At 45.7% G+C, this 20,816-nt stretch overlaps 1 protein-coding gene across 3 annotated transcripts in view; it reads right to left on the reverse strand.

The window, feature by feature from the left end:
• Positions 1 to 273: 273 nt before the first annotated feature.
• LOC146869749 (uncharacterized) overlaps positions 274 to 20,816 on the reverse strand; it is a 101,833-nt gene continuing 81,290 nt past the window's right edge. For all 3 annotated transcript variants that reach the window (XM_085614146.1, XM_085614154.1, XM_085614138.1), the window contains 2 exons: positions 20,570 to 20,664; positions 274 to 2,018 (listed from right to left, as the gene is read on the reverse strand). In XM_085614146.1, coding sequence (XP_085470272.1) covers positions 1,911 to 2,018; positions 20,570 to 20,664 — 203 coding nt within the window. In that variant the 3' untranslated portion in view covers positions 274 to 1,910. The remainder of the gene's footprint in view (positions 2,019 to 20,569; positions 20,665 to 20,816) is intronic.

Below are 20,816 nucleotides of genomic sequence, written 5' to 3' on the forward strand. Positions count from 1 at the left end.
ACATGAAATAAAAAGATTTTTTAAGTAACAATGAGTTAGTAAAACTTGAAGACTGATTCTTTATAAATGAATAGGCAAGCGGTTTCTTGAATGTACATTTTGATGTGTTATCCCCTGTGCATAGCCTGGAAGGAACATTGGGGGTACCCTTTAAGAGTATAGTTCATACTAGCAGTCCCTAAACAGGGATCCAGAGTCACAGTGGTGATCAGAAACAAACCTTTGTCGTTCTTCTCAATAACACACACACAAGATGCGGTAAGGATAAGACAATTTAAATAAAAAAAGGGAGTTTATTTCAAGAGGTGCATCCTGTTGCTCAATACATCTCAAATAACCACACAGAATACAATTAAAACAGCACAAATGCAAGTTGCGATCAACAAGAATAAAATGGACAGTTCTACCATGGTTAAATGTCCTCTAATAAACCTAACACTCTAAAACCTACTTCTACGCACCATACTAGAACAGCTAGGAGAGTAGAATAACTTGAAACTTAATTTTCTTAGGCAGAATGAGAATAATGCGTACCTGTTTACAGCAAAGTGCTGTAAATATCAGTAAAGGAAGCCATGTTCCCAATCGAAAGACGAACACGATTCGCATCAGCATCAGCTCCTCCCGGACTCGGCTCTGCATCAGATTTCAGTAGAACGTGCGATGCAGCCGTATCTCTGGCAGGCAGGATATTCCTCTGATAGTATCTTGCTCACAATAATCTGGGACAAAGGACCTTTCCTCACAAATGATCAAGTGGCCGTCCTTTTATGCTATATCTTATCAAAGAGGGAATTTCCAACATCACCTTAGTAATGTTTGATATACCCGAACGAGCATAGAGATTCCAGTCTTTGATGCATTCCTTTAAACATATAAGATAATAGTATGACTATACTGTTTTGGCTGTTGTTCTTTGTGTGACCTTGAAATTGGGAGAACAAGGCATTTGTTACAGACGGATGTCACATCAGGTGTTTTGTTGATGTCTATATCTAAATGACTTGACACTTTCAAGGTTCTTGGAAAGATAAGGAGACAATATCTGTGTCAAACGCAGACAGATTGATGATTCAAATGGAGTCGGGCCTTATACCTTCAGGTTAAGAGGCACTAATTTGTTGCAGGCCAAAATTTTCATTTGGTATTATTCACAGAACATCTACCTCATGCACATCCAGATCTGAAGACTGTAAATACACTGATGAGGGCCTGGAAATGCATTGATGAAGGCTTGCAGCAGACAGCAGATTAAAGAATAGGATCTGCCAACAAATTTGGCATCATGTGAGTAGATATTGAGAGGAGCATGCAGCGGTCCCCAGGACACGACTTACCTCCCAACCTCCCTAGCAATGCTCGGTGCAAAAACCAATCATTCACCCCAATGATGTCAGATGAAGAGCTGGGATCCACTTGTTAGATGCTGCCATGTACCAGTCCAAGTGGGGAGGGGAAGTGCTGACAATGCAGGTGAGTGGTACTTTAAAACAAAAAATTAATCGTAATAGTAACCTATCGCCTGGCATACACCCTGAACCCTAAAAATACCCCCTACACCCTAAAACCCTATCTCACCCTGACCCCTAAAAATATCCCAGTACCCCAAAACCTAAACCACCCTGGACCCTAAAACTACCCCCTACACCCAGAAACCCTAACCCACCAGAAAGAAGACGCCCGGCCCATACCACTAGTGCTCACAACCCAAGCACATGCAAACTGCAAACAAGGTTTAGTGTGGTTCTTGATGCTGGAGCAAGAGGCGTGTGGCTCTCCAGGCTGGACCATGTGGTATGTGGTTGTCGATGCTGGAGCAAGAGGCATGTGGTTCTCCATGCTGGACCATGTGGTATGTGGTTCACGTCGTGTGTGGTTCTCCAAGCCACAGCATGTGGTGTTCTGTTGTCTCAGACAACGGTAGCGTAAATGGTAGCCCGCTCGCCGAGGCGCGCTTGCTTGATGTCATGCTGGATTGGAAAATGATCCAGTTGAACATAGAGCAGATCAGAAGAAGTCTGTAATACAAACACAGTTCTGAAAATTAGGCAGACTGTAATTAAGAAACACCTGTGGCCCGTGACCTAGTTCTGCATGGAGCAGCTCCACCCCCATTGAGACTGCAAAGACCACACTTCAGATTATAAATTATTTCCAAGAACATTTTGTCAACTCTCCCTCTACTGCCAAGTCATGCATCACAGGGGAGAGGGTGGGGGATTATACCGGTGAGATCCTTTACACAGAGGAAACATGTCACTAATAAAGAGACACTACTTTCCAAGAGCTCTCACACGTCACCTTGAGACAATTGTTGCTATGAGTCTTGGTAAATGATGCCAATAAATGTGCGCCACCTCCCTACATGCGTTGAGCAGCTGGGACGTTTTAGAACTGCTTCATCATCCACAGAAGCCCTTACCCACCTTCTCCTACTTTTTAAAATGCTTTAGGGCTGTTATTCATATGCAGGTGTAGGGGCGGAGGGTTATTTGAGCAGTGGCATGTAAAGTTTTTTTGATCACAAGCGTTCCTGTTCTTTTTAGGTTGAGCCTAGAGTCAGCGCGCAAGCTTTGCATTAGGGAAGATCTGTGGTAGTTCAGTACGTGAGGGAATCCCCACCCACGCCCCGCCTATATTTTATGGTTCATTGGCTTGTGTCCTTGTCCTTCCTAAATTCTGGCTTCCGATTGGTTTACAGGCTTTTTAGTCCCTCCTAATGACGGCCACGTCATCATTTGTATCCTTCCATGGGTACTTGCCCCTTTACTTTGAGTCCGTGACTTCTCGCATTCTCGTATGCAATGCAATAGGCCTCGCGTAAATGCGAGTCCTGATGCATTGCAAATGCTTGTTTGGTTTTGTGGTTGCCAATCGCTCCTGACGCAGGGTAAAGGCTGGGTGGCGCCCTACGAAGCCTGCTAACGTGATCCGCGGTTCAGTGGGAAGGGGCATTGTTCCATTGGTAAACATAGGTAGGTTTTACGCATGCGCATAGCGCCAGCGATTGTGGCTCCAGAATCTTCCGAATACATCCTTCTCGACGCCCAGCACGGGCGTAGATACTGCCATGACTGAGGGCTGAGGGCCCCACGGGGGGTCGAGCAGCAGTGCCTTGATCACCTAGGGGAGGCACCGGCTCAAGAAGGCTGGGATTTGTTTGGACTGACCCCGGGAGTAGACTGATCCCAGGGGGCTAGCAAAGACAAAAGGCCGGCTCCTTAGCCACGACCCTGGCCTTTCAGTGACTCCAGAGAGGGACTTCACCCTGCTGGGCCTCCTTATCAAGTGACTCCCAGAGATGTACTTTACCTAGCTGGGCCTCCCGAGTAAGTGACTCGCAGAGAGGGGCTTCACCTACCTGGGCTTCCCAAGCATGGGACTCTCAAAGAGGGACTTCACCCTGCTGGTCCTCCTAAGTAAGTGACTCCCAGAAAGTAGCCATAGACTAGACCTGCCTGGGCCTCCCAAGTAAGTGGCTCGCAAAGAGGGATTTCACCCAGCTGGGCCTCTTAAGTAAGTGACTCTCAGAGAAGGGAAATAGATTAAACCTACCTGGGCCTCGTAAGTGACCCTCAGAGAAGGCCCATGGGCTTAACCTACCTGGGCCTCCTAAGTGAGTCACTCTCAGAGAAGGGCCATGGACTCAGCCTACCTGGGCCTCTTAAGTAAGTGACTCTCAGTACCCTGCTGGGCCTCCTTATCAAGTGACTCCCAGAGACGTACTTCACCTAGCTGGGCCTCCCAAGTAAGTGACTCGCAGAGAGGGGCTTCACCTACCTGGGCTTCCCAAGCATAGGACTCTTAAAGAGGGACTTCGCCCTGCTGGTCCTCCTAAGTAAGTGACTCTCAGAGAGGAGCCATGGACTAGAGCTGTCTGGGCTTCCCAAGTAAGTGGCTCACAAAGAGGGACTTCACCCAGCTGGGCCTCTTAAGTAAGTGACTCTCAGAGAAGGGAAATAAACTAAACTTACCTGGGCCTCGTAAGTAAATGACTCTCAGAGAAGGCCCATGGGCTTAACCTACCTGGGCCTCCTAAGTGAGTCACTCTCAGAGAAGGGCCATGGACTCAGCCTACCTGGGCCTCTTAAGTAAGTGACTCTCAGAGAGTGACCATGGACTTAACCTACCTGGGCCTCCTAAGTGAGTCACTGTCAGAGAAGGGCCATGGACTTAACCTACCTGGGCCTCCTAAGTGAGTCACTGCCAGAGAAGGGCCATGGACTTAACCTACCTGGGCCTCCTAAGTGAGTCACTCTCAGAGAAGGGCCATGGACTTAACCTACTTGTGCCCCCTAAGTGAGTCACTGTCAGAGAAGGGCCATGGACTTAACCTTCCTGGGCCTCCTAAGTGAGTCACTGTCAGAGAAGGGCCATGGACTTAACCTACCTGGGCCTCCTAAGTGAGTCACTCTCAGAGAAGGGCCATGGATTCAGCCTACCTGGGCCTCCTAAGTGAGTCACTCTCAGAGAAGGGCCATGGACTTAACCTACTTGGGCCTCCTAAGTGAGTCACTCTCAGAGAAGGGCCATGGACTTAACCTACCTGGGCCTCCTAAGTGAGTCACTCTCAGAGAAGGGTCATGGACTTAGCCTACCTGGGCCTCCAGAGAAAGTGACTCTCAGAGCTTTATTACCTGATGTTTCTAAGCAAGCGACTACCAGAGATAGAAGAGGACTTTGCTAAGTAAGAAACTCTCAGAGAGGGCACATGGACTTTATGTAGTTGAGCCTTCTATATAAGATTCTCTCAGAGAGGGGTTGGAGATCTCACCCCACCAGGCCTCTTATGTATGTGACTCTTAGAATGGGGCTGAGGACTTCATATAGCTGCCGTAAGTGACTTAGAGTTGGGTTGGGGACTTTACCTTGTTTGGATACTTGAATTAGTCTCATAGAGAGGATGGGGACTTCACTTCCCAGGGCCTCCAAAGTAAATGACTCTCAGAGAGGGGCCGGGGACTTCACCTACCTGGGCCTTTTGAGGAGGGGATACAATATTTGTGTGAGATAGTGTACTTGTATGGCATATTTGCAAACGTCATCACTTCTTAATGCTCCCATTGTATGGGAACTGAGACAAACCTTAGATTTCAGTAAGTTACAAAGGATGGCACATCTTCACATTGCAACGCTGGACTCGGAACTAGGAACTCTGTGTAAATTCAGTTAAGTTTGCCACATAACTGCGTCTCTGAACAAGACTCCATTAACGCCGGACAGGCCATTGAAATACTGGTATATTGTATTGCAATTGCATTTCTATAGACAAAGAAACCGCGCTTAGTGTTACAGTTAAAAAATAAAATGAAAAAAATAATCTGAGCGCGGTGTTGTTGAAGCGGCGCTGCGCTGTGCAATGCAAAAGGTCTCCCATGTACGCGAGTTTAAGCTATTGGCATTGTAAATGACAATGCCTTTTATGTATGTTTTGAAAAAAAAAAAATAATAGGCATTGTCATTTACAATGCCAATAGCTTAAACTCGCGTGAATGCAAGACCTATTGAATTGCAAATGCTTGTTTAGGTGTTGCTTTGTGGATTTAAGTCTGAAGGTTTATATATATAGAGAAAATATGCTTTTTCTACATGGTCACTCTAGATTTTTCACCTTTTGCTAGTCTGGTGGCTTAGTGTACTAATGCATCTACTGCCGGGCCTGTGTTAGACTTCATTGTCACAGGTTCAAATTCCGGTGGGTCCACTCAGCCTTTCATCCATCTGTGGTCGATAAAAGGAGTATCATTGAGTTGGGTAATAATAAACATCTGTTATTCAGCGACTTGAGACCCAGGGGTGATAAGTGCGCTTTACAAATACACATGTTATGTTAAGTTAAATGCCACTAGTGGACTGCAGAACATATTGTGCCGCTCACTACAATGGCAGTGCAAACATGGCTTTATACCTAGGATTGTAGGCCGACTGTTAAAGTGAAAACATGCACTGTGACCTGTTAAAATAAACCCATTTGACAGGCAGAAACCGTCCTTTGAAATATTAATGTCACCCCTATGTAGGCCTTGTGACCCACAAGGCAAAGTGCACGGTATTTGGAAGTAGGACAAACAGAACTATTATCTTAACATTTCCCACAGTGCCTAGCTATATTCACTTATGTTAATAGATAATATTACATAATAACGGCTGCAACATTTCATGTTGCTGCCTGCCAACAGAATGCTCGCTCCCGATGGATGTATCTCGGCCCTAAAGAGCCTGCTCAGCCAATCATAACCCTTCATCTTTTAAATTGCTCGTCCCGCAGGACTCAAGAGGAGCCAACAGTCAATATATCTCTATTTTCTTGAACCTTAATTAATCCAAAACTACTAAACATATTTACAACAAATCCCAATAAGCACACTCTGTGGGTAAAGATTTAGCTTTCTGACAATTTGCTGTAATTTCATCCAGCTGTGGAAATTGCATTGGGAAATTGCGTTTCGGGACCACCTACATTTTTATCAGCCCCTGATAAATTACCCAAAGCCTTTAGAGGAAGGAGCTGAGGCGGATGAATTTGTTTTTGGAAAACCTCATTAAAAAATGTATCAAACAGCACCCACTGCCCAGCCTATTTAGCTGTTTTTGACCCCAGGGACCCCATCCCCCTCCCCGAGTCTTAAAAAGGCCCTGGGGGTCCCATCCCCCAAGGCTGTCACTTTAATTAAAGGGGAGGGGGACTTTATGGCCCCCCTCCCTGAGCCTTTAATGGCCTCAGAGACACCCTCCCCTGAGGCCAGCTCACTTCCATTGCCCTGAAGAGACCAACCCCAGGACATAGCATTTTCTGTGCCTGCAGTACCGCGGACAGGAAAACATGTGTTTGCTCCCATCTAGACAGAGCATTTGCAAATCTCCCGCCAAACGGGAGCAAACACTAACGGCCTCATTACGATATCAGGTGGAAACTTTCTGCCCCGATTCCGTCTCGGAATCGGGACTGACTGACTCACGGTCAGCAGTTCCGCCCGACCGATTACGATGTGACCGAACACTGTACGTTCGGATTCCCATTGACTTCTGTGGGAGCCCGTGTTCGCCCGACTACACAGGCTCCTATGGGGAAATGGGGGGAGTGCAGAAAACCCTGCACCTTGTCACGGACACCCCATTGTGCCAGGCACACAGTGCAGGGTTTTACAGGGGGTCCCTTAAGTACCCCCTAAGCCCCTCAACCAGAGGCCGCAGGAAGAAAGGGGCCCTGCTAGGGGCCCCCAAAGTCACTTTCAAACAGCATTTTCGTGCCAAGCAGGCTGACTCAGAAAGGCTGCTGGAAACCGGCATCGTAATCGCTCGGTCGGAAACACCGTCCATAGAGCTGTACGATGTGATTCCGATCGACACAAATTCTCAGAGAGCCGGTTGGAACCAATTCGGAAAGACCATGCGGTTTACAATTCAACCACGAACATCGTAATCGGTCAGGCAGATTGTAAACCGACCGAGTAGGTCGGAAGTGTTACGACACGGCCTAGGGGAATCCGACTGTCGGGAGGAGGCTTTCTGCCGACATCATAATGAAGCCCTAAGTCTGCGCCCAGTTGGTGGGAACTTTAAAAATGCCCCAGCTGGCTGGAACCAGACTCGTGTTCTGTTTTCCTGCCCGCAATAGCTGCTCTCCCTGGGCAGGAGCAATGCAGGCTCACGCACCATGCTGGGAGCCAGCTGGAACAAAGGGGGCTCCCTCTGTGGCCCCCAATGTGTAGGTCAATGGGTGACCTGAGTGTGCACTGGGGCACCCACCTAATATTGATGCGGCTCCATGGGAGATGGGATCCCTAGGGCAAAAATAGGATGATATGACCCTAGGGGCACATTTCCCTGGGGCCTGTAAAGACTTGTGAAGGGGGGCTGCGTGCCCCGTTCCCTTTCATTTATATTTTGGCCCCTGGTGCCTAATTAGTCTCAGGGAGGGCGGCCCCACACCCCCTCAATTTATTAATTACGCAGCGAGTAGGATAGGATCCACTGGGCCTAATAAATGCTCGGGAGGGGCGCACATGCCTCCCTCCTCTATTATATTATATTTGGCCTCAGAGATGGGGCACAAGAAGACTCAGAGATTGGGGCTGCATGCCTCTTTCACCTTTTAATTGGCTTTGAACCAGGCGGGGGTCCCACAGGCCTGATAATACTCTAGGATGGGTCCGTGTTGCCCCTCTCACCTTTTAAACAAAAAAAAGGCCTCAGGCGATGGGGTCCCATGCCCTATGAAGGTTCAGGGAGGGGAACACAAGGCCCCTCTTCCCATTTTTATTGGTTTGGGTCAGATGATGTGGTTTCCGGGCCTAATAATACTCAGCGAGAGGGGCAATTCTGCATCCCTTTTTTATAATATTGGCCCTGTGGGCGGCGTGTCCTTGGGCCTTGATCCTAATAAGGCTAGAGTACCCTCGCCTTAGAATTTGGCTTCAGAGATGTGGTCCCCGTGGCCCATTAAGGCTTGGGGAGAGAGGACCGCATAGCCCTCTCCCCTTTTTAATTGTATTTGGCCCCACAAGCTGTGGGCCCGGGAGTCTATTATGGCTCGTAAGAGGGGCTGTGGCCCTCGTACCCTGTTTATTTGTAATTGGTCCCTGGGATAGGGTCCACGGGGACTTTTAAGGCTTAGGAAGATTGACATGCCCTCTTCCACATTTTTATTAAAACTGGCCCGGGGAGGGGGGGGGGGTCTCAGGGACCAACAAAGGATTGAGGAGGCTCCATAACCCCCTTCCCTCAATAGATGTGTTTCAGGCCCAGGGTAAGGAGTTCCCGGGGCCGAAGGCCAACACTACGCTGTGCCCGCCAAAGTTTGAGCGTGGAGTTGTTGCCCTTTGGACAGCCTCCCGCTGTGCATGGCCAAAGACTATGTGCCGCATGTGGTCGGCTGCCTACAGAGAATTAGAAGCAGGGTCTGGCTGCACGATAGGCCCTGCTGCTAACCCCACATCATGCATTACCTAAGGCTGTGTGCAGAGTGGGTTTGGCTGACTCTGGGAGTTGGACGCAGGGCCTGGCTGTAAGCCAGTCCCTGCCGTCAACCCCAAGCCGCGCACGACAAATGGCCGTGCCCAGCATGTGGTTGGCTGTCTGTGGGAGAGTTAGCTGCCTCCGAGTTGGGTTGGCATGGCTCGGGGAGGGGGGCAACACTTTTGCCAACTCCCTGCTATGCGCGGATGAAGGCAGTGCGCAGCCTGGGGCTGGCTGCTTGTGGGGAGTTCGCTGCAGGGTCAGGCTGCAGCCTTCGGTTGTGCGTGGCATGAGGTGGGCTTTAGGTATGGCAATAAAGTATTACTTTACGTTAAAAAAATAAAAATTCATTGATAAAACAAAGTTTAAAGTAACATTATGGTTAGGTGTGATAAGAAGATCTGTTTGTATTTAAGAAAAACCTTAGAAATTCACAGTAAAAAAGCAAAGGTTAAAGTAAACGCATAGTTAGGTGAATATATCAGTGACAACATTACATTTTGAACTAAAAAAAACACAGAAATTCACCAGTTATAGTTAGTAGACCTTGCTCCCCGCCATGCACTGCTTATGACCTCACATATTACATTATTATTATTTATTATTATTATTATTAGCATTTCCAGAGCGCGCAGCTACTTCCAACGGAAGTGTCCCGGCGCTAGCATCCAACAAATTGAGGGAGGGAGAGATAGGCCAGAGGGAGCATCTGTCTTTAGGGTAGCCCAAACAACCAGGTTTTAAGGGCCTTCCTAAAAGGCAGTTCCGCATCCAGCTGTCGCAGATCATTCGGCAGTGTATTCCATAAAATGCTGTTTTAACGGAAAAAGCACGACCACCCATCCTTGCCTTCTTAAAGCGGGGAGTGACCAAGAGATTGCAGCTGTTAGATCTAAGCGTTCTTGCTTGATGGTATTTCTGGAGCCTCCGCTTCAGATAGAAAGGGCCTACCCCTCTTATTGCTCTATGAGCCAAAACAAAAGCTTTAAACTGAACTCTTTTCCTCACAGGGAGCCAATGTAGGCTGCGCAAATGGGGAGTGATGTGATATCGTAATGGCACATTTCTGATGAGCCTAGCTGCTGCATTTTGGATACGCTGCAGTCTCCTCATCAGATACTCAGGGAGGCCCATGTACAGGCTATTAGCGTAGTCAAGTTGGGAAGTGATTAGAGCATAAACCACTGACTTCCTACAGTTAATAGGTAGGAAGTGAAGAAATCTACGTAATGCCTTAAGTCTCCAAAACATCACTCATTACATGCTCTATGGCATAATTTATGACATCACTGATGGCATCTCAAAAGCCAACATTGATGACATCACTGATGACATAATCCAAGATTCTTCTGTACACATTACTCTATAAACTAGTGTGGCGTTAGAGACCTGAAAGTAAGTACAAAATAGCGTGGAGTAATATGAAGCATTGTTAATGCCATCACAGATACAACACCCTTAGGTGTAGCAAGCATGTGTTATGTGCAACATTGACCCTATACCATACATTTCAGGGTAGCCTAGTTCACATTAAGAATCAACCATAGCTGACAGGGAAACCTTAATTGCACACGATGTTCAATAGGTATGCAACTGTTCGGAAAAAGCCGAGTTCCTCAAGATTCTCCACGTCTGTTCTAAAATGAATGCCCTTCTACAGACAGCACTTATCTGTATCAAACAGTCACCAAACCTACATTGAGAAATGTTGGTGATATGAGTAGAAAAGTGGGTGTTGTAAACTATTCACTCTATGGAGGGAGTTTTCTCTGTACCACACTGTTTACAGACAGTGAAACTCTCATTAAAAATACACTAGTGAGTGCTAAAAAGTATCTACGAAGAACAATGTAAACTCTATGCAACACTTTTCAAAAATGACTCTATTCACTTAAAATAACCAAGGTCGAAGGTGCTAAAGATCATTTTGCCTGCATCCTTCATACTCTGGTAAAAACTTCACAGAAAGCCCATCTTTTGAAGCTAAACAAGCACACGCACATGGGTTATTACTATTATGCCCACAGTCTTCTATGTTATGTAGAAATTGTCATGCTGAGATGATTCTGTCTGATAACTCAAGGCTGCTAATACTTAGTATCTACTATGTGGAATCGTCCTGTTGGAAACTTTTTCTGCAGAACCAAAGAACTTGTGTTAAACATACTGGACATAAGTTATCAACTGTCACCTGCACACAGAGTTACTCTCCAATACAAAGATCTATAATGTGTTCAATACCTCTACACACCTATGATGCATAAAAAGCACATGCGTTCTGTAAACAGTTTCACCCATTAGCTGGATACAAGCTGTACAAAATTAGGTAGAAAAGAAATATGGTAGATAGATACCCGCCAACTATAAAACACACTAACACACTCACTAGATGATGTCATCAGTGATGTCATAAGTCATGTCATCAGTGATCTCATCAATTATGTCTTTTGAGATGTCATTAGTGACATAATCAGTGATGTAATCAGTCATGTCATAAATGATGTTATAGCATGTAAATAATAAGGACCCCCTGTAGTTCCTAGGACAGGGCAAATTGACAATGGAAAATATAATTCCTAGGACAAAGAGTAAGAACATAATAAACCTAATAACATACAAAAATGAGTTCCAAACCAGTTTATAAATGTCAAAATATTAATAATTTTAATAAAAAACATCAATAATCTGAAATAGAAAGGTCAAATTGATACATTAATTGATCCTTATTATATTTCATTTATCCTATTAAAAGAAATAACAAAACAATGAGTGGCAAATTTATGATCTTCGACGCGCGTTTCGGCGCTGTAAACGCCTTCGTCAGGAATAGCCACAAAATAAACTTGTCAGAAAAAACTGTAAGATGTCTTGTCGTTTTTTTTAAATTATGTATCTGTAAACCCCAGGTGTAGGAGAACTTTTCACTTTTAGTAAAATATTGGTATCGTAATTGATAGACTGAAGGAAGGTGCCATTACTGACCTGAGAAATATACTTATCCGGAGGTTGCGTATACGAAGGTTTCCGATACTCGAATTCGTGGAGGGCTCGCATCCTTTCACGTGTTATATCGAAACTCATTTGATTTATGCGTCCTACAAAAATATATTTTTTTTAAAAAAGGTTTTAAATAAAAACAGAAATCTGAAAGAGAAGCACCTTCCTTCCTATATTTTGTGATGTCATAAATGATGTCATAGAACATGTCATGAGAGATGCAATATGTAAGGTCATAACCAATGGATGGTGCAGGCAGCAAGATCTAGTTGGCTCTGCTAACTATAAGTGGTGAATTTCTGTGTTTTTTTTAGTTCAAAACCTTAATGTTTTCATTGACATATTCACCTAACTACAGCGATATTTTTACCTTTTTTTTGTTTCAGTGAATATATATATATATATATATATATATATATATATATATATATATATATATATATATATATATTCACTTAAAAAACCATAGGTTTCACACATGTTACAGTTAGGTGGATATTTCACTCGTAAAAAACCAATGAAATTCCCCCGTTATAGTTACTTCAGATAACTATAACTCGCGCGCCCGCAATCCTCTGCTCATGACGTCACATATTACATCACTCATGACATGGTCAGTGGCATCACTCTTGACATCACTGATGACATCATCCTTGTGATAGAGTGGCGGTCGCGCGAGTTATAGTTATCTGAAGTAACTATAACGGGGGAATTTCATTGGTTTTTTACGAGTGAAATATCCACCTAACTATAACATGTGTGAAACCTATGGTTTTTTAAGTGAATTTGCAAGGTTTTTTAAATGCTAATTCCTAACTATAACGTGTGTGAAACCTGTGGTTTTCTCAGTGAATTTGTATGGTTTTTTAAATGCTAAGTTATGTATGTATTATTATATTTTTTATATATTTTTTTTAATGGTTTTTCACCGTGTGCGCACGGTGAGCGCACCCCTGCGATTTAAAAAAAAAAATGTAAATGTTTTTTTCTGCCTTCGGGGTCCTTCAGGGACCCCCTGACAAGGGCTAGGGGGGAACTCTCTACCCTGCCCCCTTTTCACGTTCGCCACCTTCCTTTTCCACTCTCGCACTGAAAACAAACAAAATGGCGGCCGACACTTCCTGATTTCGACCGATTCGAACGTTGACTGACATGTAACAACCGATCAGAATTACGCTCGCGCACGTTAGGGTGCGCGCACGGTGCGTGCACGGTGCGCGGCTATAGATATGTATGTGCTTTTTACTGCAATTTTCTCTGAAACTACTGAACAGATTGACTCCATATATGCAAAAGGCACATCCCTGACCTGAGGACTACCTCACTGCCAAATTTCAAGTAATTCTGTTCAGCCGTTCGGGCTGTACCTTCGACTAAAGGTCCTATGGGAAAATGCATGGGGAAAATGCGTTTTGGGACCCCCTTTTTTTCTCGGCCCCCGCTTGACGAATCCCCCTGAGACTTTCAGGGTAGGAGCTGAGCGGAGCGCCCCATTCGTTTTTAAAATTTCGCGAAGATTCGTCAACCGGCGCCAAAGTTGTTCAAAATAGAATTTTGAGATTTCCTATGGAAACACGGTCCTAACTATAACTATCTACTGGCGACCTTATATATATATTCACTTAAAAAACCATAGGTTTCACACACGTTATAGGTAGGAATTAGCATTTAAAAAACCTCGCAAATTCACTTAAAAAAACATAGGTTTCACACATGTTATAGTTAGGTGGACATTTCACTCGTAAAAAACCAATGAAATTCCCCCGTTATAGTTAGTTCAGATAACTATAACTCGCGCGCCCGCAATCCACTGCTCATGACGTCACATATTGCATCACTCATGACATGGTCAGTGGCATCACTCATGACATCACTGATGACATCATCCTTGTGATAGAGTGGCGGTCGCGCGAGTTATAGTTATCTATATATTATATATATATATTATCTACTGGCGGTCGCCAGTAGATAGTTATAGTTAGGACCGTGTTTCTATAGGAAATCTGAAAATTCTATTTTGAATAACTTTGGCGCCGGTTGACGAATCCTCGCAAATTTTTCAAAATAGGTGGGGCGCTCCGCTCCGCTCCTACCCTGAAAGTCTCGGTGTGATTAGTCAAGCGGGGACCGAGAAAAAAGGGGGGTCCCAGAACGCGTTTTCCCCATGCATTTTTCCATAGGGACCTTTAGTCCAAGGTACAGCCCGAACGGCTGAACAGAATTACTTGAAATTTGGCAGAGAGGTAGTCCTCAGGTCAGGGATGTGCCTTTTGAATATCTGGAGTCAATCTGTTCAGTAGTTCCTGAGAAAATTTCAGTTAAAAGTACATATATATCTATAAGCGCGCACCGTGCGCGTACGTAATTCTGATTGGTGGTTACATGATAGTAAACATTCCAGTTGGTCGAAATCAGGAAGTGTCGGCCGCCATTTTGTCTCTCGCAGTCTGAGGCAGTGAAAAACAAAGGTGGAGAATGTGAAAAGGGGGCAGGGTGGACAGTTCCTGACCCCCTAGCCTTGGTCGGAGGGTCACTGAAGGACCCCCAAGGATGAGAAAAACATTTTTTTTTTAAAAAGCGCGGTGTGCGCGCACGGTACGCACAACGCCTTGTGGGTGCTCGGTGCCCGAAGCGCACCGAGCGGCCACAGCGCGCGCACGGTGTGCGAAGTGCACCGTGCGCGCACGGTGCGCGCACGGTGAAGAACCTGAAAAAAAATATATTAATAAATACATAACTTAGCATTTAAAAAACCGCACAAATTCACTTAAAAAACCATAGGTTTCACACACGTTATAGTTAGGAATTAGCATTTAAAAAACCTTGCAAATTCACTTAAAAAACCATAGGTTTCACACATGTTATAGTTAGCTGGACATTTCCCTCGGAAAAAAACAATGAAATTCCCCCATTATAGTTAGTGCAGGCAACTATAACTCACGCGACCGCAATCCTCTGCTGATGACGTCAGATATTACATCACTGATTAAATATGTGTCTTTCTGAAAAATAAATATTTGTAATATATGTATAGCTAAAGATTAATGGAAGAAGACATGGGTAAATAGGTATCTAAATACAGTGATGTAATATCTGACGTCATCAGCAGAGGATTGCGGTCGCGTGAGTTATAGAGTATAGAAACAAAGGTGAGATAGAAGAAAAGGGGGCAGGGTAGAAACACCCTGACCCCCTAGGCCTGCTCAGGGGGTCCCTCAAGGAGACCCTGGGCACCCAATATTTTTTTTTAAACAGTCGAATGCACGCTGGGTGCGTGGATCCGTATGAAAAATTTAAAAAATGAAGCAAGGGCTTCGTTAATTTTAAGCCCCCGGGTGGGCCAGGTTCCGGGGGTATTTACAATATGTATAGCAGGGGCTCAGAGGGCCCCCCGCAGCCCCGGGGACCGCTAACTCCCCGGGGCACTAAGTGTTTAAATGTGAGGGTCCATTATGGACCCCCCAGCCCCGAGGACCACCACCTCCCCGGGGGCTTTGGAAATGTTGGGAGGGGGGCTGTACAGCCTCCCACTCTAGGAGCCTTCGATGGCACTTGGGACCACCACCCACCAGGGCTGGCTCCTTCTGTATCCCGGGGTGCCTACCTCCGGGACACTGCTGTTGCCATGGCAGGGCGGGAGCACGTCTCCCGCCCTACCATAGCAAACTCTAGTTTGGATTTTTGGCAGAGAGAGCAGAGAAACCTGCTCTCTCTTCCAAAATCCAAACCAGATTGCTTTTCCACACGGGGAGCTGCATGTCAGCAGTTCCCCATGTGGAAAAGCAATGCCGGCTCCCGAAGGTCGCGGGGAGCCGGCGGGACCGTGGGGGCATTGCGGATCCCCACACGGTCCCCAATGAATTGCCTAGGCCCCGGGGGATGGGGTCCCCCAGGGCGAATCGAAATGAATGGTGGGAGCCGGGTTTTTTTTCGGTAAAATTAGGAGTCGCGTCCCTAGCGCGGCGCTCAGCATGGCCCCAAGGTGTGAACACGAGGGGTACGCGACTCCTAGCGCAAAAAGCAACGCCGGCTCCCGAAGGTCACGCCGGCGGGACCGTGGGGGCATTGGGGCTTCCCCCACGGTCCCCAACGAATTACCTAAGCCCCGGGGTATGGGGTCCCCGGGGCGAATAGAAATTAATGGTGGGAGCCGTTTTTTTCCAGTAAAATTAGGAGTCGTGTCCCTAGCGCGGCACTCAGCCGGCCCCCCAGTGTGAACGCGAGGGGTACGCGACTCCAATTCACGCCGGGTGCGCGACTTCAAGCAAAAATATTAAAAAATGTTTTTAATATAAACCTAGGTTATATGTTAGGATATTGGGTGGCTCTAAAAAGAGCCCTTGTGTTTATTGGGAGACTTTTGTAGCTACATGTAAGTGCCAATACAGAGTCCTAAGTTGTTGAGAAGGACTCTGTTTCCCTTATCTGTGAAATGTACACCATCAGTCCTGTAGATGCCATCCATATTAAAACGCAGATTGTTGTTGCATATGGACCCCATACTATGGTCTCTGAGATAAGCAGAAACAGCTTTATTGACATTTTTTCTAGCTTTCTCAATCTGTGGACAAAATCGATTGGACCACTTCCATTTCTGTCTTTGGCACATGTTAGAGTAGACAAAGGCAGTTTGGGGGAAAAGTAACATCAATTCTGCAAAGGTGTCCTTCATTAGCTTTCTTTGTCTTTCTAAACTTCTTTTGCCTCTTTCTGCATTTGTCTTGCTTTTTCTGCGCTTTTCTTCCTCTTTCTTCACATGTCCTACCTTTGTAGGTATAGTTATTAATTAGCATTTAAAAAACCTTTGAAATTCACTGAAAAACCCATAGGTTTCAGGCACGTTATAGTTAGAAATTAGCATTTAAAAAACCTTAGAAATTCACTGAAAAAACCATAGGTTTCAGGGACGTTATAGTTAGCTGGACATTTCACTCGTACAAAACCATTGAAATTCGTCCGTTATCGTTAGTTCTGCTAACTATAACTCGCACGCCCACAATCCACTGCTGATGATGTCACATATTACATCATTCATGACATGGTCAGTGACATCACTGATGACATCTCAAATGACATCACTGATGTTGTTTTTCTCAATAGTCTTTATATAATTATGATCATAATCAACTCCGCTAGGTCTTCAGTGCCGTGCCGACGCATGTTTCGGTGTGAGACTACTCTTCAGTCATACACCTTCCTCAGGGCCCATTGTACATGAAATCTGATGAAGAAGGCAGAATAATTTTGTTTTGGTTAGTGTGTTGTTTTCCTGATCTGCACCTCATATTCATTTTCAGGAGGCCTTTGTTCCTCTCCTATGTTGGTACTTTCCTATTAAGTCTCCTTAATTTGGGATGTGATGTAAACTTTGCTTATGTATCTTCTGATAGAGACAAAAGTCCCCTTTAATCTACAATGCACTTTTAACCCTGCTAGAATTCTGCATTGTCCAGGTGCAGCCCAGAGCACAAAACATGGGGAAGGATGTTTAAAGTCATGAAATTCATAAAATCACAGGCTTGGTTACTGCAAAATGGCGTTACATTATCGACTAAATCCCTTTTGCGATTTAGTAAAGCCTTTCTGAATCGCAAAATGACTTAGTTTAACAACTTGCTCTGAATTGCAATTGGAAAGGAGAGTCAAAGGGAAGTTCCATCCTAAATGCGATTCGCAGTGAAATGCAACAATGGTCGATGACCGCAAGTAATGTGGCAAACTATTGAATATATTGCGACTGCTCTGAGGAGGTGGTAACCTACTGTGAGCATTGTGTCAGGAGACCTCGGGGAATCAAGTAGTGGTCAAGGGAACCATTGCCCGCTTCTCCAAGTGTGTTCCCATATCCTTTTTTAAGCGCAGCATTGGTTCCTTTAACGTTGCTTAGAAAAAAGATATAACTATGTTTGCAGCCAATCGGAAAGAGTTACAAATAGACACCCATACAGTCATTAGGGAGGTTGTTCTGTGATCCCCGTGACTTGAGATTCTGCATTGCATTACAAATTCAGAGACAGTGTGGAAATACTCAGGGCCAAATATACAACCTTCAGTGCTTGCGACATGCAATTAGCATTTTTTTTGCAACTCACGAATTGCGAGTAGAAAACACTGATGTACAACAGTGTCTGAGACAGTGGTGTAATGAAATTTGGGGGGGGGCCTGCAAGTTTCATGGAGGGGCGCCCGCTCCGAATTTTATCAGGAGCTCCCGGACGAGAGTACTGTGCTGAGGGGGCCCCCTGCAGCTCTGGGCCCCCCTACACCACGGGGGCTGCGGGGGCTTGTGTTATGCCTCTGGTCTGAGATACTGTTTGCGATTCTCAAATGGGTTACAAAGGACCTGTCTCAATAATATTCATGAAGTAGGTCACATTTTGCGGCCCTTTCGGAATGGACGGCACTCACAGGCATTGCGACCTGCTGGGGTCAGCAAACCACTGTGTTTGTAACAGCTTTTTAAATGAAGCAGTTTTTATTAATCGAATGCAGCCCGTTTTCCTTAAAGGAAAACTGGATGCATTTCAAAAATATAAATGAAACTTTTCTGTTTCATTTTTTAAGAGCAGCCGGTGGTCAGTGGGACCACTGCATGCTCTCAAAAAACATTTTTGCTGTCAATCACAAAGGGAAAGGGTCTCCTGGGGACCCCTTCCCTTTGCGACAGGCTTACCACCAATTTGAAATTGATGGTAACTGTGATTGTATTGCAACCACATTTGTAGTCTCAAAACAATCTTACATCCCCCTGCGACTCGCTATTAGGAAGGGACGCCCATGTCACACCCCTTCCTAATAGCGATTCACAAAACCTATTTTGCGAGTCGATAACAGGTTACTGCCTCACAAAATAGATTGGCATATGTTTTAATCCTTTATAACAGTCGCAAACTGCCTGATTTCTCTTAGAGACCGCTAAAAACTGTAGTACATCTGGCACTCTGGTGTGCAATTTGCGATGCCTTTTTACGACCTTTGTCTGAGTACATTGGGCGTATGGTTCTAGGTTAGCGTTCCATAACAGACATACAGCAGCATCGCTAGGTAGCACGAAAGTATAAAAAAAGCCTGAAAATAGCTTTTTATTTAGGTGACAGGTAGAGTTTTACTGTTTTTCATGGAATGCCAAAAATCATTGCTCCTTTCTTGCTCGGTCATGAGTGGCTCATTCATGTGTTTCCCTACCCACCATGTGTTCTTAGGGCCGTGTTGAAGTGTGGAGGGCAAGACACACAGAATAAGTGGGGTTCTTAGAAGAGTGATCAAAAGGGAGGCGGACTCTTGAGCGTGCACCCCAAGGGAGCTGCTCCTGCTGAGCCAGCGGATATATCTAACGAAGCGCAGCTATCACTGGTGCAGCAGAAGGCGAGGCCCCGAGGTTCGAAGGGCCCATTGTTGGGGAGACGTGTGCCCATTTCCCATGCTTGCCTTAGGGCCCATTGCACCTTACTATGCCAGTCTGTATCTGGATTGTTCCATTTGATGGGTTGTATGACACAAACATGCATGCCTAAACGACCGTGGGCGGGGGAGATTTAACAAATCTCCCCGCAACGCAGCGCAGCACCCCGCGAGGCTGCACTGCATTGCGCGACGGAGAGGGAGCAGGAGAGCGCCATATCTTCATAGATATGGCTCTCTCCTCCCTTTCCGTTGCGCCGGTGCTGATTACAGCTGCCCTGCGCCACGCACACACCTTAGCGCCATAGCGCATAGGTTTTGTACAGGAAGATACTATTCTAGATACAAGGGAAAGCGTTTCCCACTTTGAATGCGTGCTGCACAGTGCAGCAGGCATTCAAAGTCAGAAAAGGAAAAGAAAATGAAAGCATTTCTCCTTCCTTGCACGTGGTTTAAAAAAGCACAGTTTTCTCACGCTAAACCCAATCTACTGTTTTTAGTAAATTGGGTTTAGCGTGAGAAACCTTGGGTGGTTGCATGAGAACGCTCATGCTCCACCCTTGGTACACTCCAATGGAGCAAAGTTACGCGAAGCAGCTCAATGCGCTGCTTCCCATTACTTTTACGTTATTTCCAGCGCTAAACAAGTTAGCGCTAGAAATTAAATTACAAAAAAATGAAAAACACTGCGCAAAAGCTTAGTAAATCTCCCCCGTGTCTTTACCACACATGCCTTTACCACAAATTTCATTTTAAAGGCATGTTTGGTAAAGATCCCACTCCAGCCCACTCTGCCCTAAACCCAAAAATGTGGCCCTCCTGTGTACTAATCTACCCACCCCACCCCTATTAACTACCCCACCTCCTACCCTGAGCACTAAAATCAAAAACTTCCCTGACCCGAGCGCACTTGAGCCCTAAAAATTGGCCTCCATTGCTGAAAACTGACCCCCCTGTCCATAGCCCTTAAACTCGGCCCCCTGCCCTAAAACTTACCCCCACCCCCGGCCCGAGCCCAACTTACCACGCCGCGTCCCTGTCCTTCGTGCAGCGATCGTTCTGGTTCCGCTCCCCACCCGCTCAGACAGCTAGAACGCCGACTGCTTTAACCATGTATATACGTAGTTAAGGCAAGCGTTGTTCAGTTTAAGCGGAAACGGAACGCATGCTAAAGTCCACGTTGTAAAGGCTGTTAACCCATCGGATGACTTACCCCTGTGGAAGTGCTTCTGGCCAGTGGGTGGCAGCTCCTTTGCCCAGAAGGGCGTCGCTCAGGGTTGGGTAATGCGGCACCTGCGGGTGGAGGCCCTGAAAAATGTAATAGAAATGTGAGGATTTAAACTGACTCTATAGGATTAGAGGTGGAGAATAATTAGATTTCTAACTGGGCTCTTTGTTTAGTTGAGAGCATAAAGAACACGAGCCACCAATCTAATATTTTATGCTATGTATGTCTGTTC

Source organism: Triturus cristatus, chromosome 1_1 (assembly GCF_964204655.1).
Source record: "Triturus cristatus chromosome 1_1, aTriCri1.1, whole genome shotgun sequence".
In the NCBI taxonomy this organism is placed as follows: Eukaryota; Metazoa; Chordata; class Amphibia; order Caudata; family Salamandridae; genus Triturus; species Triturus cristatus.